The sequence below is a fragment of the Mastigoproctus giganteus genome, chromosome 11 (genome assembly GCF_048544385.1).
Source record: "Mastigoproctus giganteus isolate SK-2022 chromosome 11, ASM4854438v1, whole genome shotgun sequence".
In the NCBI taxonomy this organism is placed as follows: Eukaryota; Metazoa; Arthropoda; class Arachnida; order Uropygi; family Thelyphonidae; genus Mastigoproctus; species Mastigoproctus giganteus.
Window position 1 is genome coordinate 148,062,759 of NC_143585.1, and position 21,961 is coordinate 148,084,719.

The window sequence follows — 21,961 nt, forward strand, 5'->3', positions numbered from 1 at the left end:
AACTACTGTTAAAGCTAAAGAGTTGCTTTTGTAAGGGTGACTACAGGGGTCTCAGACAGTTAAATGGATTAACTGGATATGAATGGTCCTTTTCTGTTTTTGAAGAAACCGCAGGGTGCTTCCAGCTTGTGGGGTAAGTTCCTTCTGAAAATATTTTATTACAAAAAGTAAGCAGAGCGAGCTGCTGGATCATTTGACAGTAGACCCCGACTGGACATGCTGCACTTAATTTTGCTTTATGTAACTTGGTTATGGTGAGAAGGTGGTGATATAACATTTTATGAGTAGTGTGGAAATATATTTTTCTTTTCAGCTTGCTGTTTACAAACCAAGAAGGATCAAGAATATGAGGCTATAGCAGATAGCTTTTCAAAAGTACATCCCAGGGTATTTGCAATCTATACTGGCTCTGCACTGTCATGTCCAATCCATTTTATTTTGTGATTGCAGCTGAAGTTTACAAGGTTTTTCTCTGCAATTTGCCAGGTTCCATACGATGCGAATGTCAGTATGTCTGTTTATTGAGGAAGAAAATTGTTGTTGTTGTTGTATTTGGGTTTTTTGGCACAAGGGCCTCTTGGGCCATATTGTGCCTGTTCATGATTTGTTGTCACTATGATCACAGTCTATTATACAGATTTATGTGTTTCAAATAATTAAACAGTTCCTCGATATTTGCTTCATTCCAAGAATATGAAATAAGGTTAAGGGTTCCTGTAAGTTGGACAGGGAGCTAAAGCTTGATTTTCTGACTGTTGAAAGTTGGGGACATTCTATGAGGATGTGTTTTATTGTTAGCTGCGACTGACAAAAGAAACACTGAGGAGGATTCTCTCCCATAAGCAAATCCAGGTGAGGTGGATGCAAATGACCAATGTGGAGCCTTGCTAGAATCACTTCTTGTTGCCTGCTTCTCCTGGAACTAGATGTCCACAGTTGTGGCTCTTTTTTTATCTGCAGCAGTTTATTATTGGTGTGAGTTTTCCAAAGGTGAGACCATTGTTTCCTGCATGTTGTTTTAATGACAGATTTGTAATCGGTGTAAGGAACTTAGTTGTCTGGAAGATCCAGAGTCGGGATGTTTTGCAGCAGCATCCGCATGTTCATTACCCGAGATGCCAACATGACCAGGGATCCAGCAGAAGGTAACCTTCTGATTGACTGTTTGATAATGAAATAACTTAGATCGGATCTCTTTAAGAATGGGGTGAAAGGGAAAAAAGGTAGATTGAATGGCAGTGATTGCGCTTAAGGAGTCTGTACAGTGGCAGATTAAGGATAGTTGGGGCCCCTAGGCAAATTATATTTGGGGCCCCCCCCAAAAAATAATAATAAAAAAAAGAATAAAAAATAAATAAAAGTTAGGTGGCAAATAAATGAAATTTTGTACTTTTGAATTTTTTGCTTAAATTAATCAAGATTTTTATGATGTTTACTGAAAACATTAATCTATTTTAGAACACTATAGGAAAATGTCTCGACTTGAGGCCCCCCCAAAGCCTGGGACCCCTAGGCACGTGCCTCATTGCCTTAATGGGTAATCTGCCACTGAGTCTGTATATATCAAAGATTCCTTGATACAAAGGGTACTAGGAAAGTTTTGCAATATGACGCAACAATGAATCACAGGAAGCTGCTTGTTGCTGCATGTTGAGACATGTTCATACGTGCATAGTAGCCGCCACGCCAAGTCGATGGGCTCAGTTATTCATTAGTAGTGAGAGTGTAAAGTGCTTGCGATGGCATCGTGGTCACGAAATGAGATAAGGACAGTTTTGCGGTATAATTTCGTGCGTAGTTTAACCATAGACCAGTGCTTAGAAGAAATGACTCTTGCACTAGATGATGATTGTCCACATCGTACAACGATATTCAGGTGGTATAGAGAATTCCAAAGGGGAAATTTCACTCTGGAGGATTCTGAGAGGCCGGGAAGGCCACGAACGTCAGTTACGGAGGAAAACGTTACTGCTGTGAGGAAAATGCTTGACGAAAACAGGCGAGTGATCTACCAACAGATAGAGGATACTTTGGGCCTAAATGCACCAGCAATTCGTTCGATTCTGCAAGATCATTTGCACGTGAAGAAACTTTGTTCTCTCTGGGTGCCGCATCAACTGACTGAAGAGCAGATGACACGACGTGTGACTTGGTGCCGGGAGATGTTAAAAAAGTTTGATAAGGGACAATCTCGGTATGTGAACAACATCGTGACAGGTGACGAGACTTGGCTGTACTATTACGAGCTGCCGACCAAGGCTCAAAACAAAGTTTGGGTCTTTGATGATGACGACACACCCGTAATTGTCAGAAAATCCCGATCTGTAAAGAAGAAAATGATAGCTGTATTTTTCAAATCGAGTGGAATTGTGGAACGTGTCGTTTTGGACACGCAGAAGACAGTCACAGCTAAGTGGTATACTGAACAATGCCTGCCTAAAGTCATTGGATCTATGAAGAACCTGCGGCCAAAGTCAAGAATGGACACCTGGTACCTCCATCACGATAATGCTCCAGGTCACCGCGCCAAAGCCTGCACCGAATATTTGACCACGACAGGACTGAAACTTCTCGAGCACCCTCCCTACAGGCCAGACCTTGCTCCCTGCGACTTTGCACTGTTCCCGCATGTGAAAATGAAGCTAAAAGGGAGGCGGTTTTCCAGTGATGAGGACCTTCTGCGGGCTTGGGACAACGAGTGTGCTTTACTCCCTAGTGAAACTTGGCAGAACTGGTTTAAAGATTGGTTTCGGAGGATGGAGAGGTGTATTGAATGTAGAGGAAATTACTTTGAAAAAATTAAATAAACAAAGCTGTGTTGCAAAACTTTCCTAGTACCCTTTGTATAACAGTTGTTTATATTATCTAGAACCAGTTTTATTACGAATAATTCTGCAGTATAGATACTGCATTCAATGGAAAGAGACACAACTACTGAGAAGGTGGAAGAAACTGCTGCAGCACCTACAGCTGTATCTGTTTTGGAGCCATCAGTATAGATATGTACTTTTCCTGAGTTTTCCAAGGAATGCAATTTATGTAGCTGTTGGAAAATTTGTATTAGCCAGGGATGTCTTCCCCCATCTTAAAAAGAAATTGTCAGAGAGAGGTACAGATTCAGTCCAGGGAGGTTCAGGAGTACCAAAGACTTGGAAGACATTCTGAAAATTAATGTTCCAACTGATCATGAGCTCTTGCAGTTGAAGCCCTGCAGGTTAATTCTCATTAGGTTTATTTTGATATAGCATGGTGTATTGAGGGTCAAACAAGTGCTGCCAGCTAGAATGTGATGGAATACTCTTAATCTTTAGTGCATAGTTACATAATAAGGATTTTCTCCTTAGATGCAGTGGAGGTTCATTTGCCTCAATATACAGGCTGTGGATCGGAGATATTCTGAAGGCTCCCACAACTATCCTAAGGGCACTATGCTGTATGGTGTTCAGATGTAATAGTGAACTGTTCCTAGCAGCGTCATAGACAGGTGATCCATAATCTATGCATGATCTTATTAAAGCTCTATAGAGATGAAGGAGAGAGCTTCTGTCAGCACCCCAGGACATAATGGAAATGGCTCTCAGGATGTTCAGTTTTCTAAGACACGTAGTTCGAAGGAAGTAAAATTAAGTTTATTATCTAAATGTAACCCCAACAGACGAAAATTTTTAGCGACAGGCTGTTTTTTAAAAATATTTCTGGATCCGAGTGGAGTTTGCATTTTTTACAAAAGTGAATTGCAGTGTATTTTTTTTTCTGCTAAAGAATAACCATTCCGCAGTGTCCATGATTCTATTTTAGCTATGGAAATTTGAAGTTATCTTTCAATGGTGTTCATAGTTTGGGATTGACAAGAGATAATGAGGTCATTGGCAAACATGCACGATTCTACTGCATTTGGTACTTCCCGTGTCATATTTGTAATTCTTACTGCAAATAATGTTCGACTCAGAATGGAACCCTGCGGTACACCCTCCTCTTGTTCAAATGATTTGGATAAATGGTTCATATACCTCACCTGAAACATTCTGTTGCGTAGAAAGTTTTGTATAAATTGAGGTACTGACCTCTCGAGCCGAAAGAATGGAGATCTTTTAGTACACCATATCGCCAGGTAGTATCAGAGGCTTTCTCAATATTGAGATTAATCAAGACTGGATGTTTGCCTCTGCTTTTATCATCACATCTAGCATGGACCGGTTCTTTCGAAATCCATACTGGCTGCTGTTTAGTAAGTTGTTTGTTTCCAGGAACCATGTTAGATGCATGTGAACCATTTTTTCCAGCACTTTTCCTAAACAACTAATCAGTGAAATCGGCCTGTAGTTATGCGGAAAGGTACGATCCTTTCCTGGCTTTGGGAAGGCTAGAACAATTGAGTGACGCCAAGAGAGTGGGTAGGTATTTTCTAAGGAAATACGGTTTTAATATTTTAACAATGTTCTTTTTACTCTGATGTCAAGTTGTTTTAACATTATATAATAGACCCCATCTGGCCCAGCAGCACTACTGGGTGTTTTATTGAGTGACCCCTAGAAATTCTGTTAATGAGAATGGCTGGTTGTATGGGTGTGAAACTGCCGCAGAAAAATTAATCTTATGCTTTTCTGCAGATTCTTTAATTCGTTGAAAGGTTGGGTTAAAGGTAGATATTACTGATATGCTGGCAAATGATTCTGCTAAGGCATTTGCTATTTCTCCCGGTGATAACAACTCTTTCCCTTCCCAATTTAGTATTGTAGTTGGGGACTGAATATATTTGCCATTGAGCGTTTGAATTTTCCTCCAAATGATTCTACTATCTGTGTCCTTATTTATATTTGAGGAAAAGCTAATCCAGGCTTCTTTCTTTGCATTTATTCTTATTTTACGGAACTTGGCTTTCAGTCTTTTGAAGTTAATTAGGTTACTAGTTGTGGGGAATTTACGAAATAAATTCCAAGATCTATTTTTTTCCTGTTTCACATGTGTACAATCTTGGTTCCACCAGTAGTTACTGTGTTTCCGTTTCCAGGGTAAAGATTTTGGTATTGCAATGGTAGCAGCTAGTAATATTTGACTAGTAATGTGTTCCATGACATTTTCTATGGTCTGAGATTGTATTATTTTATCATCCAACTGAACATGAGAGGCATATTCACTCCAGTGTGCCCTATGGAATTTCCAAATGGAGCGACGCAATGAAGGGGAGTTTGCAGAGAATTGGCAGGTGATCACTGTTCAGTGGATTTTCAAGAACAGACCACTCCATAATAGTATATATGGAGGGAGAACAGATCGAGAGATCTATTGAACTCATGGATCCAGTTTAAAAATGAACATAGGTTGACTCGCCAGTATTTAAAATGGTGAGTTGATAAGCATCAAGAAAGGATTCTATTAGCTTACCTCTCTTGTCAATTGTTGGAGATCCCCACAGCGAATGATGTGCATTGAAGTCTCCGAGCAAGCAGAACAGAGATGGTAGCTGGCCTATTAGATTTTCTAGGTCGTCTGAAGAGAATAAAAAATTAGGAGGGATATATATTGATGCTATTGTAAGAGTGATGCCAATTACAATACGCACTACCACTGCTTCAAAAGGGGTCTGAAGAGCAATATGTTTCGATGGAATGTTGTTTCTAACAAGAATTGCCACTCCTCCACGGGCTGGTGAGTCTATTCTCCTATCTCGTCTGAAGATGGTGTAATTTTTAATGGTGGGACACACTTGTGCATTTAAGTAGGTTTCCTGTAGGGATATGCCTGCTAGATCATACCATGATCTAGCAGGAATATCCCTACAGGCATGATTTATATGATGAGATCATATAAATCGTCTTTTGTATTGGGAAAGCCTCTACAATTCCAATGGAGGAATCTTTCCATTAAGTGGTTTTGTTATTTATTTTTGTTTCTGACTGCTTTTTAGTTGAAATTTGCTTTCATCGATCCAATTTCACTTTCTCTTTCTTTGGAAAGTAGGGATGTGTGACGTCCATCTCAGTCACATGAAGTTCTAATATATATCATCGTCCGATTCACTGCGTTGGTCAACATCCATTCCCGTTGAAACTGATGGGTTCAGTACCTTAGTTTCTGTCACTTTTGGTTTTGCTGTTTGAGGCACGTTGGTTGGAATGGTAATTGGGGTGTTACTGGCTTGTTCAGCTTTTTGTTGTGAAGGACACTGTTTGGAAGCAGAGAGCACGGAACGTGCCCAATCAGCAATGGATATATTTGGAGGAACTGTAAATTTGAATACCCGCTGACTGAAATTGTTTAGCAGCAGTGGCATATGTACGCTTTGGTTCTGTTTTGAGTATTTGTCTTCTCACCTCTGAGTATGTGACTTTATTCTCGACTTCATATTTTTGGATTTTTTTCCCTTGTTTCCATAATTTGCATATTTTGGAAAAAAGCTGGGTGATTACCTTTACAGTTTGGGCAATGAGAAATAGCAGTGCATTCAGATTGATTATGATCCTTTGATCCACAATCTAGACATATTGCCTCACCTCTACATGCAGTTTGGGAGTGTCCATATTTTTGGCACTTATAGCACCTGATTGGATTCGGGATGTAAGGACGGACACGGCAATGAAGACAGCCTGCTTTAACAGATGTTGGTAGGATAGGAGAGCTAAAAGTGAGGATTATACTCCTTGTGGGAACAAGAATACCATCTTTTTGAGTCAGGATTCTCCTTGATTGGATTATTTTGTTCTCAAAGCTCTTGGACTATTTCCTCTTCTGATACATTTAATAAGTCCCATCCTGCAATTATCCCCTTCGAGGAGTTTAGGGTGGCATGGGGAGTGACTTTTATTGGTTGTCCACCAAAGGTAGTCAGCTTTAATAACTTTGCAGAATGTTGAGATTTAATGGTCTCTACAAGAATATCCCCGGACTGAAGTCGCCTTACCGTTTTCAGTGAATCTTCAGCAGACTCAATACATTTTTGTATAAGGAATGGTGATAACTTACTCAGAGGCTGCTCTGAGAGAGAGAGTGTAGAATGAGGAATGATGGTATCTCCTCTTGAGGGGTTGTTCTCAGCCTCTTGGGTTGAGAGAAGTCATTTTCATTGTCATTTGTGTTGTCTCGTCTTGAGCTCAATGGCTCTAAAGGTGGATACATATTTTTATCCATCTTTGCTCCTTTGAGCCCTGGGAGAGTGGATTTCTTCTCCCAGGTTACCTGCCCCACCACGGAGAGGCAGGAGCAGTGCCGCTAGAGTGACCAAGTGGGTATTAAAGTTGTACGTTAATTTAAGGAAAAAAGAAGAAAGGTGTTTTTCCTTTCTTAAACTTGCTTATGATTTGTAAGACTACATTGCCTAATAATAGAAAAGTAAGAAAACTTTTATAACCGAAACAAAACTATATCTTTGAGAAAACTCTCTAGAAATCACTCAGGAAATTGCTTGATCACTATAACGCTTGGCACCCGATGCCGAAGAAGCAAATAAACAGACTGGCATTCATGACTATTTTTGACTATTCCATCTGATATTGAGAGCTTTTGCCCTTGCTTATTTATATTTATTCAGGTTTTTGGTCATGGGAAACTTCCAAAAGTGATTCCATGCCTTATTTTTTCCCCTCTTGTTTGGCTATATAACAGGAGTTGTATTTCATATGAAGTTTAATTTAGTCTTCAGAATCTTCTTTAGCTGCATGGGTAATTTCATATATTCTGTATAGAGTTCATCTATATCCAAAAAAGAGCTGCTTCTAAAATTCTCAGAGCAATGGGAAATATACTGTGCAAAAAAAACAGATGTAACAGGACCAGCCTATGTGTGCCAGGGAAAAAGTGGATGATATTATAGAGCAGTTATTCTTTTAAAAACTCAAAAGGTGATATTATTCTACACATTTGCATTAATGATATTAAGAGTAAGAGATGTGAGCACTTACTAAGCAAGTACAGAGCAATGTTGGGGTATTAGAATTGCATATTAGGATAAATTTTGAAAGGGTCTGCAATTCTGCCTAGACATGATAGGAGGGATCACAAGATAAGAGCCTTGTCAATCAATTTGGCCCAGGAAAGAATGTGCAAGACTTATAGAGTAGAATTTTTCTCGGTGTGGTTTCTGCTTGCTAGCAAGAGAGACTGTTTTTAGAGGGATGGGATACACCTAAATAGAAGGGGTGCAAGAATATTTTCTGATGCTATCAAGGTAGTGCTAGGTGGGTTGGAAAACTACTAGCTTTGGGGAGAGGGATACACAGACTAATAGATTAAATAGAGCAGTAGGCAGAGGTGAAAGTGATTAATGTACCGATTTTATTGGAATATGTGACACTCTGAAAAGCAAGGTGTCAGGGTTTCAAGAACTGCTGTGGGTCATCATGGAACAAATAAATACATGGGCTGTAGTAGAGTAGCTAAGAGTAAGAATCAGTGCATGTATACTTGCACTGATTTAAAGTAACAATTAAGTCATTAAATGCAGACATTGTGAGGGTAACAGAAACATGGTGTCATTCGGACATAAGGGATGCAGAATTTGAATATGGAGTACAATGTGTACAGAAAGAGTGGGTTATGCTCTTAGTAAAGAAGCACATTAAATGCTTCTTTACTAACAGAAGCATATTAAATGTAAGGCAGTGCATCCGGTTGATGGGTAGCCAATGCAGTGTTGAGTCAGTTTGGTATGACATATGCATTGGGTAAACAAATATGAAAGTAGGAGTGTGTTATAGGCCTAATGGCTGTGATGAGCATAACAAACAGAGAAACTGAGTGGGCCAGCAAATAAGAATGTCTTGTAGTAGGGGATTTTAAATTTCGAGACATTGACTGGAACTTGGGGGGTCACTCACACAGTAGCAAATCTTTTAAATTTATTGGATCGCTAATTTCTACACCAGCATGTTAAACGGGCAACAAGAGAAAGAAATACTCTTGATCTGATTATCACCAGTGACCCTTTATGCACTAAGAATTTGCAGGTAAAAGACCTTCTGAGTGGCACTGATCACAGTGGGCTGATGTGGAAAGTACTTAAACACATAACTACTGTCAAGGATTAAGGGATGAGCATTTGCTTTCATAAGGGTGACTACAGTGGTCTCAGACAGTTTTTAATTCTATAAAGTGGGGAAATCTGATGATGTTATGAACAGCAAATTCTAAATAGAAAGCATTCAGAGAGGTAATTACAGAAGCTATTAGGCTTTTCATAGCAAATAAGAAATACCATTCCAGGCTTAAACCTAAATGTATGTCAGAGGAACTGATAAGACTTGTGGCAGACAAGAAAAATGTATGAGATGCCTATAAATTTATCAGATAATACAGAAGCCAAATGGTAGATATAAACTAGCCTGTGATCAAGTCACAATGGAGGTTAGGCAAGCTAAAGCAGATTACAAGAAGTGTCTTGCAAAGAATGCAAGAAAATTTGTAACAGCAGATTTTTTTTTTTTTTTTTGATAGTTGTTGGCGCATCGGCTTCTGTGGCCATAGTGCACCTCCCAAGGTTTTTGTAACAGCAGAAGGAAATGGTTGAATAACATTTGATGTCAATGGTTTAACTGTTCATGATCCTGCTCAGGTTGCTGGCAAACTGAATAGGTATTCTGCATCTACACTAATGCAAATTGGCGCCTCCGTAGCCAGGTGGGAAGGAGCAGCAGTGCGTAGCACACGCTTCTTGATTAGACCGGGGTTCGAGCCCGTCACCACCAAATACGGAGGATGCGGAAAGGTCAGGGAATGACCACCGCATATCCCGGAGCAATATGGCCTTAATTGCTAATGCTCCTAAAAACCAAATAACAAAAACTAATGCAAATTAGTTCTTTAGGGATAGGAATGCCAGAAGTTCATCAAAAATCTATAGGGAACTAAACAATTCTGTGATAAATAAGATGAAAGTTGAAGAGAAATTGTTGAAGCTTAACATAAAAAAGGCAATGGGAAGGATGAAATCCATCCAATTATATTAAGGGAGCAAGTAGCTATAATTATGAGAACATCTTTGGACTGGAGATTTGCTAATATATCCACCAATTCACAAAGTGGTATCAAAAGGAGAGATGAGTAATTACAGACCTATTAGCTTAACTTATGTTCCAGAAAAATAATGAAGTCTCTGGTTAAAGAAGTAATGCAGAACCATCTAGAGGAATGTAATTATAGTGGAGTCACAGCATGGATATGTTAAGAGACAACCTTGTCTGACCAATCTGATTGAATACTATGATGCAGTAACAAAAGAACTGGATGCAAAAAATAATTTTGATATCATATACAGTAATACCCCGACTTACGCGAACTCGGAGTTACGCGGTTCTTGATTTTTTCGTTTGGCAACACTGCCGCCCACTATCTTCAAGGTCGTTTTTCATATGTTATCGATATACGGTGCGATGGCGGAGAGTGAGAGCGAAAGATGAACAAAATTCAACTTTGCTACGCATGAGCTGCACACATATACAAGAATATGTATTCCAACTGTCATATTTATATGTGTGCATTCGAATTCGTGCTCAATGTTTGTCGGAAATTACATCGTTTTCACGAGAGAAATGGATCGCGTCGGTCGAGCCATATACAGTCAGTCCTCGTATAACACGTGTTTACACTACATGAATTCGATCATACACTATTTATAAATACGGTAACGATATCTTATAATATAACACTAACCGAATTGGCTTATGCACGATTCGCCTTTGTGTTTTCAAGAAATGGCAGTCGAACGCAGAATCACCCCAACCGAATGCAACACGATAGGAACGAAGAGAAAATTCTGAAAATGTATTTGTTTTAGGGGAAACACATTTCACCATAATAATGTAAAAACCAACACAATTCCAGCTATCGGTATGCAATTAGATCGAGTTTACTACCAGTTTATAACAGATTCCATTAGCAGAAACGCAACTGGATTTTTATTGTTTTATGGTAGTAACCCCTAGAAATGTGAGGTGTTAATAGTGTATCTCTGCCTTTATGGTGTTGTTTATTCAGTTGCTACATGCGCGCAGCTTTGTTTATGCGTATAAAGCGTGCCTCCTCGTTTTGTAATTGTGCTTTGTTCCCTAAAAATGAGTAAAATACTAAAAGGTATGAAAAGGAAGCGTACTGGTGAAGACACTGCAGATTCAGAGAGAAAAAGAAAAGCAATTATTGATAAACAGAGGCAGACTGGGTCAAAAATTCTTACCCGGGAAAATTTATAGTGGCCTCATACTATGGTTTATGGCCAAAATCACACAGGCCCACCGGGGTTTCCCCGGTAATGCTTATGGCCAGTCTGCCTCTGTCGATAGAGAAAAAATATGAAACTGTCAAAAGCTTTGAGCGAAATGAAAGACCATGTGATATTGCACGTGCTGCAGGCCTAAATGAGGCAACGGCGAAAAGCACATGACAATTGCAAACTTGACAGAAGGTCTCAGCTCAATTGAAAAGGGCTTAAAAATTTTAGAAAACATAGACTACAACGAAGAACACGTTATAGCTACAAAGCAAGGAATAAAAAAATTATTAGCTTGCTATGAAGAAATTCTGCATGAAAAAAAGAAGTCTCTGTGTCGTCAGACAAATTTGTTAGATTTTATGAAGCCATCGACATCGAAATAACTTTTTACGTAAGTCATTTATTTTTTTAATACATATTTTGTATTAATATGTATAAAGAACTGCAATTTTATTAATGTTTTTCTTCTAAACTAGTGTTTTTGTTAGTCCTTGGTCCCAATTAAACAAAATTTATATGTATTTATATGCAAAGTTGTACCCCGACTTACACGAATTCGACTTAAGCGATTTTCGTCAGACCCACCTATCGTGTAACTTCGGGGTATTACTGTACATGGATTTCAGGAAACCTTTTGGATACTGTTGCACATAAAAGATTGCTGTACAAATTGGAGCAGTGTGCCATCAAGGCTAAGTTTCTGCTCTGGATAAAGGGATGGTTAAGTGGGAGAAGACAGAGAATAGTTATTAATGGATACTCCACTTCATGGACTAATGTTATTAGCAGAGTCCCCAAGGTTTCAATGCTGGGCCTATTATTATTAATAATATTTATTAACGGTATTCATGAAGGCATATCATGCTTAATTGTAAAAAAAACTAGACAAATTTACTGCAATGGATGGTCAGGTGATGCGAGATTTTTTATTATTTTTGGCTGATGCTTTATGAGCTTGTTTCTGGCGTATGATGCAAGAAAAAAAAAATATATATATATATAGACACACTTATAGGCGAAGATAAAGAAAGCCAACATGAGAACCATGGGAAACTTAAGATTATTGGATTTCATGAGTGTAATGCCTTTGTGGCTGAAATTTACTTACGGGTACACCCTCCAAACTGCCTCAGTCTTAGGGTGTTTATCCCCCCCTTTCCCCTGTTTTAAAATAGAAAAACAACTTCTACAGAGGGTGCATGTTATCGGTAGTAGCAGTAGAAGTCATTTTCATATTTTAAAACAGCAGGAAGGGGGTGATAAAAATCTTAAAACTGGGGCAATTTGGAGGGTGTACCCATAAGTAAATTTCAGCCTACTCATGAACTCCGATAATCTGCTTTTAATAATGAGAAAAAACTAATCAATACATCATTATCAACTTCTACTGCCACTACCAAACAGATGGTGCAATAAAAATGCACCATCTGTTTACCAAGAATGCAAGGAGAAACTGCGGTAACGGGAAACGAGTTTGCCTGGTAAAGTTTCAACGAAGTTTCCCGTGGTTCTCGCATTGGCATTCTTTACCTTAGCCCACTTATATATTATGGGGATACAATTAATTTCATGATTGAGGAGATATCTAGTAAATAACGTCACTTTTTTTATGCAAGGATGAAATGGTAAATATCGCATAAAATAAATGACCAACAGGCTCATTTATTTTATGCTATAAAATAAATAATTTTTATTTGTTGAAAGTGAAATAAATAATTTATTAAATAGACATGACAGTTTACCTACTGAAATGTTTATCTCAGAATTTAAATCAGTTTATGATATCCTTTGTTAATGTTATCTAATTTCACTATTCCATACCTCTTTCTGTAAAATACTTGAACACTCAACAGTCAATTCCTGTAATGGAGAACTGGCTGGCAGAGAACAAGACTGATAACTAACTTCAGCTGATATGGATGGTTGAAAAGACTGAAAAAAAAAAATTACAGATTAAAAAGTAAATATACAGGGTGTCTCAAAAATACACAGCATAACTTCAGGAATGAGTTCCTCATATGTAGACAATAAAAATATTTTATATCAACATAGTTCCGGAAATGCTTGGTTGAGAGAACACCAACTGTATCCTTACCATCTGCAATGGGTACAGGCCTTGTCACCAGCAGATTACCCTGCACGAGTAATGTTCTGCCAGTGGTAAGGATATAGTTGGTGTTCTCGCAACACTCTCCAAATAGTTGAATGTTGAACAGCCAGTTGCATTGCTATTCTGCGTGTTCTGATTCCAGATCAGGAGTGGTATGCACAACATCCAAAATCTCCTCCTCTACTTCAGGAGTTGTAGATCTTGGTCGTCCTCTGTCGGCAGCACGAGAGATGTAAAATCCCATGTTCACAAATACGGCGATGGATACCTTCAAATGTTTTCCTGTCTGGACATCTTCGTTCTGGGAACCTTTCATGGTACAAACAACGAGTCTCCAGAGCATAGCTGTCCACCAAACCGTACATAAAGTGCATATCCACTTGCTCCTGATTTGAGTACATGGTCGGAATGGAAAACCACCAGATTCTGTAAGTACCTTGTGATGAAGGAAATCTCCTGTGGGAGATAAGACTTATAACTCGGGAACCAAGCATTTCCGGAACTATGTTGATATAAAATATTTTTATTGTCTACATATGAGGAACTCATTCCTGAAGTTATGCCGTGTATTTTTGAGACACCCTGTATATATACACTGTCCAGCCAAAACATTATGACCACCCATGTTTCGGCAATTGGCGCTTCCCTCCCACCTGGTAGTACGTGTTACAGTGGGAACCAGTAAATGTGATACTACAGGTTTGCGGCCTACAGTCCATAAAAAATTTTTGGTGGGCACGGGATGCAATCTGATAACTGAAGGTTACATATTATGTAAACTGTGAATCATGGAACTGTTTGCAGACTGCTGTAGTTAAGGTGTTCCTACAGTGGACTGAGCAGCAGTCACTGGGCATCCACAATCCTTCGAAGGTCACGGTGAATGTAGGCTGTGCTGCTTAGTGCAAGCTGATAGACGTAAAACAGTGGAATAGTTGACACAGAACATAATATTTAGAATCAATATAGTGAATGATACGTGATTTGTGCATAGATACTGTGAATGATACGTGATTTGTACAGTGTAGTGTTGGGTTATGTTGTTCATCTGACCTCACAGCCTATTGGTCTATGGAATGCTACCAAAATCATGGTTGCTGAGCAAAGCCTGGTTCGCCAGAGCTTATCAGGAAGTGCTGTAGGAAAAAACATAAGAAGAGAAAGAGAGAGTGAGTTTCTGCTGGAAGGGAGCTAAGTTGTAGGCAATAGTATTAGTATTGGTAAGGGATGCAACAAAGCAAACTTATAAAGCATCAGCCAAGAAAAAAAAAAAAAAAAAAAAACCTACATACTTCACCAATCCATACCCCTCTAAGAATTTGTCTAGCTCTTCCTTGAATTGATTCAAAACACCCACAACACATGGAAGGCTGTTCTAACAATCGACTGTCCGCTAGCTGAAGCCAAACTTCCACACATCTATCCTGCCAATATTTTTCCTCAATTTGAATTATGCCCCATCCTGTGTAGTCTCAGCAGGAGGAAGAATGCTATCAATATTTTGCTTACTCAATCCATTCAAAGCCTTAAACACTTCAATCAGATCTCCCTCAGTTGTCTAGTTTCCAGATGTTGCAATTTTCAGAACTGAAGCGTTCCTTGGTAAGCCAACCCCTTTATTCCCTTCACCAATCTCGTAACCATTCTCTGCAACTATTCTAGCAGATCTACATCCTTCCTAAAATGAGGCCTCCAGACTAGGGACCTCCAGGGATAATCATTTCCTCATCCCTGCTAGCAAACTTTCTGTATATTACTGACAAAACCCCATGAGCTGTCCTGACAGACTGTCTGCAGAGCTTAGAGAACTTCATATCTGACTGCACAGTTACCCCCAGGTCTTTTTAATTTTTCACTAACCTATGTGTAATACCAAAGGTATGTTAATCGAGGATTACTGATACCATATGCAGTACCTTGCATTTATCAAAGTAAAACTTCAACTGCCATTTCTTAGCCTACTGACCTAAATTTCATAGATCTTGCTGCAGTATCTCACCCTGATTACTATTGTTAACCATCCTGACAATCTTTGTATCATCTGCAAACTTAGGCAATACACCTGATATACCTTCATCAATATCATTAATAAATATTGAAAACAACAATGGGCCCAACACTAAACCTTGTAACATGAGTACACAAAGAATAACTTATAATATTAGTCCACAAAGAACAGAGCCCATAATAACTGCTCTCTCTAAAAATAACCGCTATCTCTCTCTCTTCTTCCAATCAACCATCCATATATCAAGAGCAGTAACTTTTTATTAATGCCACACAGAGCTGGCCTTAAGCTGATTAGGCCCAATCGGGCCCCGCATGCATGGCAGAAAAATTAAAGTTAAATGAAAAAGGGGGGAAAAAAAGAAAAAAAAGAGATAAATGAAAAGAAAAAAAGAGAAGGAAAAAAGTTTTTTTTTAAGTTAAAGAATTGATTTTGAAATGTATTTAAATCGCGCGGGACTCCTCTGAAACCTGAAACAATGACGTTTTTTTTACGTATGTTTAGAAAAAATGATTAGCATTTTATCAATGAGTACAAAGGATGCAGACAAAAAATAATATTTTTATTATTATCCTTTTTTTTTTTTTTTTTCAATTCATAATATGTGAAAAGGGAAGTCTGTATAATTTATAAAGCTGTGGAAATTTTGGCCATTATCTAGGGAAGTGGTTCTCAACGGGGGCCATGTTGTATTTCTGAGGGGCCACATGTGTAAAATTGGGGGCCATGGAAACTGTTAAGTGGGCCATGAAAAGTTCACTTCTAAAATAAAATTATTACTGATATAAAAAATAAATTAGTGAGATTCTTGTAATATTTTTTGTTAGGAACATAACTGTACATTGTAAATAAACAAAATATTATATGAGTAAAAATTCTATTATAAATAAATTTTTGTAGTTAATAAACCCCTTTTTTATTATTAATATTCCTTATATTATAAGCAAATAATACATGTTTTAAATAAAAAGTGCAGTTAATAAAGTACATATTTATTATAAACATTATATTTATATAATTAAACAATATAATATGATGGGGAGGGACCACAGAGGTGAATGAAAGTCAGAAGTGGGCCACGAGCAAAAAAAGGTTGAGAACCACTGATCTACGGTAATCATCTCAAGGCCAGTATTTCAAGGCCCTTGAAATATCAGAAGTAATTAATTTTCACACATGGGCCAAACATAAGGTGTAAAGAATTTCTGTATGGGCCAGGCATAAGGTGGGGTATACATGTATGAAATTTTATTACTTTCGTCTGACACATGCTGTATGCCAGAGCAACCCCGGTCGCTCCTGCCGAACGCATCACTATAAAGTTGTTTTGTAATGTTGGTGTGTTTTTATTTGAATAATTGTGCTCCTTGTGTAAGTAAGTAAAATTTATATTTTATTTATTGCTGGAATGCGACAAACCCAGTTGCATAACTATACCAATGCAGTTGCATTAGGGCTCAGCTTGAAAGAGGGCTGTGAAATTTGTAAGACATTCATTTCTCAAGACAATTAACGAATTTCATTAATAAATGAGAAATTTTTTTAAAATGAAATATAACAAATTCTATCAACCCAGCAACTGCCTGCTCGAGAATTGTTTAGCGTTTAGACTGATGCCACGCTTATAGAAATATTAGTAAATAAAGGATAGTTGTGAAAAGTTCGGCAAAACCAGAGCCAAATATAAATATAATCACAGTCTGATTTTATTTTAGTGTTCGTGAATTTAATTTACATTTTTTGTGTATATGCCTACACTGATTGTTGTCGTAGGGAAATATGTTTTATTTTACAATACACAAATCTGTCGCACAACAGTCTGGCTACGGACAGTATTGTCGTTTTTAACACCCATCATGCTAGATTTGGCTTTCTTTTTTTTGTTTATCTGAAGCAAAAAACTATAAGGACTATGAGTGAGTTATTACTATGCTAATGAGAAACATCTGAATATCAGACCTTTGATTCTCGCGTATAGCATTATGAAACTGACCAGAGTATTGGGTGAGACCCTTCCCATCATTAGTGTTTATCCCATGGTGTTCAGACAGTGGAATAAGAAATGACCAGGCAGAGTAAAGCCTCTACTTCGGTCACTCCAAAGCATTAAGTTTCATTAAGTTTATGGGTTTGAGGTTCATTTGCCATTTTCACAACATTCTACCCTTGTCCATTGCTTTGTTTCTATATAGCCAACAGGCCCTGGACTTTGTCGCTGGCCATGAATAATACATTTTATAACCCTTTTATATGGATCTTTTCTATTTTCGTTTGTGGTGGGAAAATTTGTTGCAATATTACTTGAAGGAGAAACTGGGGAAACGAGTGTGGGAAACGAAATAAAAAAATTCAGCCAATCACAGTGATTTTCATTTGTTTTATTCGCAGAAAAAGTTCTGCGGCTCTAATCAGGCATCATGTACCATTCTGTGATTCTACATTTAAGTTTATCAGAACATGAAAAAATTTACTCATTACCACCATTGTTTTCTAGCTTGTAATAGAAAGGCTGAAGATGTAAGTAAATTTATTATTCCCATTTTCATTAGTTTCCAGTTTTCATTCACAAATTGTGAATGTGGACCATTTACAAATTATGAATGATCCATGCCAACGGCAATCGGCAAATGCCATATAGTTTGTAATAATAATATATATTACTCATTGTTGTAGATTTTTTAAATTTTATTTATTTATTATTTTTTTTTTTTACTATTCTTTGCATTTTATTACAATTTGACAGAATGATCTGTAATTTTATTACTCTGTAAAAAAATTACTGATATTATTTTGTTATTTTGTACTGATATAAAATTACTGATATTATTTTATTTTGTACTGATATAAAATTACTGATATTATTTTGTACTGATATAAAATTACAAAATAATATCAGTAATTTTTTTTTATTCAAAATTTGTTGCTGGATCATTTACAGATCAGAGAAAGATACAATATGAATTTGCACCAATCACTCAGAACTCTTTAACTTCCTTTCTTTGAAACTTTCGTGATCTCAAAGACATTAAATATAAGAATTGACTTTGCAAATTAGATGGTGATGATTTAAAATGTTTTTGTAAATATTGTAGATGCACTCTGACAGCCAAATTAAGTGATATTGAAAGGCATCGTAATACAAATGAAGCACAAGAAAGCCGAAGAGCCCTTTAGTTTTCGGCATCAGAGAGTATTGCCATTCAAGAAAATTGGCACCACAGAAGGTGCAAAGGCAGAAAGCAGCACAGCATTTTTCATAGATATGCATTGTGCATTAAGGGTAGTTGATCATTTGAGTGACATTTGTAAATTTTGTTTTTCAGACAGCAGGGCAAGTAAGGACTTCAAACTGTGAAGAACAAAATGTACTTCAATAAAAATATGCAGTTCTATAGCACCACGTTTCGTGGATAATTTAAAACCTGATTTAGGAAATAGAAACTCATGATGAAAGTAATGACATTAGTGTTATAAAAATGTTAAGAATTGTAATTCGAATTTCAAGATCGATTTGTGGTAACTTTTCTTGACATAATTGAACTCAATGAATGCAGTGCAGAAGAAATATGTAAATCTTTGAAAACATCGCTAAGAAGTGATGGATTGGAGTTGCACAGACTTATTGCGCTTGTACTGACAATGCATCCGTAATGGTTGGTATTAACAATGATATATATAAGAAATTAAAGGTTGAGATTACTTGTCTGGTTCTTATCAACTGTGTTTTTGTCATTCACTCCAACTAGCTGTGTCTAGGTGGTGTTCCAGCTGTCGATGAGTGTCTGCTACGAAACAGATTTTCTTATTATTCTCACACTCACCTGTTCAACAGGCTAAATATAAGAAGTTTTAGAGTTTAATGAATGTTGGAGTTTGTCGTTTTATCACTGATAAAGCATAAAGTGCAGTTATTTTATAAAGTTCGTTATTCAACAACAAGTAAGTTGGAAACAAAACATGTAAGAAAATTTTTACTAATTTGTTTGTTGCCTTATAATTTCTTTTTTGAATTAAAAAAAAATAATAAAATAATAATACAAGCATGCTGCAAGCTACACTAAAAGGAAAAGAGTCCACAGAAGCACTAGAAAAAGAATTAAAGAAATTCCGAAGTTGTTTTCTTTCCCCCCGGGAGGGAGCAACGTGAGCTCTTCAATTTTTTCATTCACTCCAATGGAAACATCAGAAATAACAGCAACAGCAGCATCAACATTGGGTTCAGTATCCACAAACATCATCTTTTCCAGCACAAACTAAAGATATAGATGTCAAAAAACCAAATGAACACCAATGAGCTCGAACTATTAGAAAATTTAGTTAGTGAACAATATCCAAGTGACATCGCTAATTAACCAGATATAATATCAACAGATATGAAGAGATTTCGTCACATACAGAGGTTTGTTATGTCAAGGAATTACATTATCTTACAACGTGGATCTTGTAGACTTAACAGCCTGTTCCCAAAAAATCAAAGCAACAGGTCAGTTTCAGAAAGCTATTACAAAACAATAAACAAATCGGATCTCAAAATAAACAGATTTTGGTTGTGTTATTCCCCAAAATTGGATGCACTGTACTGTGAACCCTGTTGGATGCCTTCATCAAGTGGGCAGAATTCTGGATGGATAAAAGGAATAAAGGATTGGCAAAATATATCCAATAAAATTAAAGACCATGAGGAAAGTTCGTGCAGACAGAGGTTTGTTAAGGAATTATGGATGGCAAACAAATGTTTGGATAAAAATGTAGAATAGAAAGTAATTTTTGGCATAAAGTTTTGGAGCGGCTTATCAAAATAACTTTAAAATTATCAAAAAAATTCAATCACATTTCGAGGTCATCGAGAGTTTGAAAGATACATACAATGGAAACTTTTTTGTTTGATGTAAAATTTTTAGCCGAATATGATGACACTATTAGACAAGTGTTAAATTTGCCATTGTGGCACATCAAAATATCTAAGTCCTAAAATACAAAATGAGTTCATATAATATTTGAATTTGCTTTAAAAAAAATTCCTGCATAGAAGTAGAAAATATGGATGTGTCTCAGCTAATTGATGATTTCACTAACATGTAGAAAGAAGTTCTAAATATAAATTTTCAAAGCAAGAAAATAAAAGTCAACTTATATGATTGAATATATGGTAAGTTGTTTTGTGTTATGTAATGTGTTAATAAAATTTATTCAATTTGCATACTTGCTATTTAAATATATTTTTTGTACATCATTTGCTTGTGTGTTTAAATGCATATTTAAACTTATATTTAGAAGTATTTAGTGTATTATATTAATGTGTGGTTACTATTAAATATATTATTGTTATCAATATAAATATTTTATTCTCGCTTCATTAATACCCATTAATAAAAAAAAATAATAGTAAATAAAAAGGGCATACTCGCATTTTACGGGGTATATTAATGCTACTGACATAATTCTTTCAAATTGGATTTAATGTATCGTGTTATACACCTATTACAGAAAACACTTCTGCAGTGAGTGAATCATCATCATCATCATCAGCCATTTTCAATCCACTGCAGGATGAAGGCCTCTCCAGCATCTTTCCAGTTCCTTCTGTTTTGAGCACTGGCCATCCATTTACTACCCAAAAACTCATGAATTTCATCTATCCATCTCTGCCTTTGTCTTCCAGGTTTTCTTCTAGCTCCTCTTGGGTACCATTCTGTTATTTTCTTAGTCCATCTGTCATCATGTCTTCGAGCTATGTGTCCTGCCCAAGACCATTTTAGTTCTTTAGTTTTGATAAGAATGTCCTTTACTTGAGTTTGCTGCCTAATCCATGTGTTTCTTTTCTTATCTAACAGTCTGATTCCCAATATAATTTGTTCCATTCTTCGCTGTGAAGAATGGAACAAATATTATATTGTGCTAGTTTATGGATCCAGATCACTGTTACTAATAGCAGAAATACCCAGCAACCATAATGAAATATAGACAAATAGATTAGATAAGTGTATAGGAAGGGGTGCTGATCTGTCAGCTGTAGTTACAATGGAACAATTTTTTCTTTGTTTAAAACAGATAAAAATTTTCTATTCAGAATAAATTAATGCCATCAGACCTGATTAAACATTACATTTGTCTGAGAATATACAAATCATTTTTTAATTCAATAGATATAGCTTCAAACAGTACCTAACATAGCAAATTAAAATTCAGAAAACCAAATTAGCAGTGAATATCTGCAACAAACAAAGGACCCTATCTGCACTCTATATAAAGCAAAGTTAATAATAATCATAATAACTCCATATTTACAAAATATAAAATACCAAAAATACAAAATTTGTCAGTTATTATTGAAAAAGGCTTACATTAAAAGGCATGTCTTCATAGGGCAAGCACCTCTCAATATATGCCATCAATACCTCTCAAGGGCAAGCACCTCTCAATATATGCCATCAGTAACTTTCATCAACCACTTTGCTTATTGGAGACTTGAAGTGGTGGAACCCATGTTTAATCTCTAGAGCTAAGTTCTGGTCAACCCTTCCCTATCTCTTCCATCATGCAGTATGATTGATGACATTTGAGGTTATGATGAATGTCGTGGCGAGATCCAATATTCCTTACATTTTGAGGGTACAGCTCTAAAACGGTTTTCGCAGGCCGG

At 36.9% G+C, this 21,961-nt stretch overlaps 1 protein-coding gene across 3 annotated transcripts in view; it reads right to left on the reverse strand.

Annotated features, from left to right (window-relative positions):
- The window catches only part of LOC150078508 (rho GTPase-activating protein 39-like), a 789,750-nt gene that overhangs the window by 239,742 nt on the left and 528,047 nt on the right, over positions 1-21,961 (reverse strand). For all 3 annotated transcript variants that reach the window (XM_090385235.1, XM_090385234.1, XM_090385233.1), the window contains exon 10: positions 13,022-13,132. In XM_090385235.1, the coding sequence (XP_090241361.1) occupies positions 13,022-13,132 (111 nt within the window). The remainder of the gene's footprint in view (positions 1-13,021; positions 13,133-21,961) is intronic.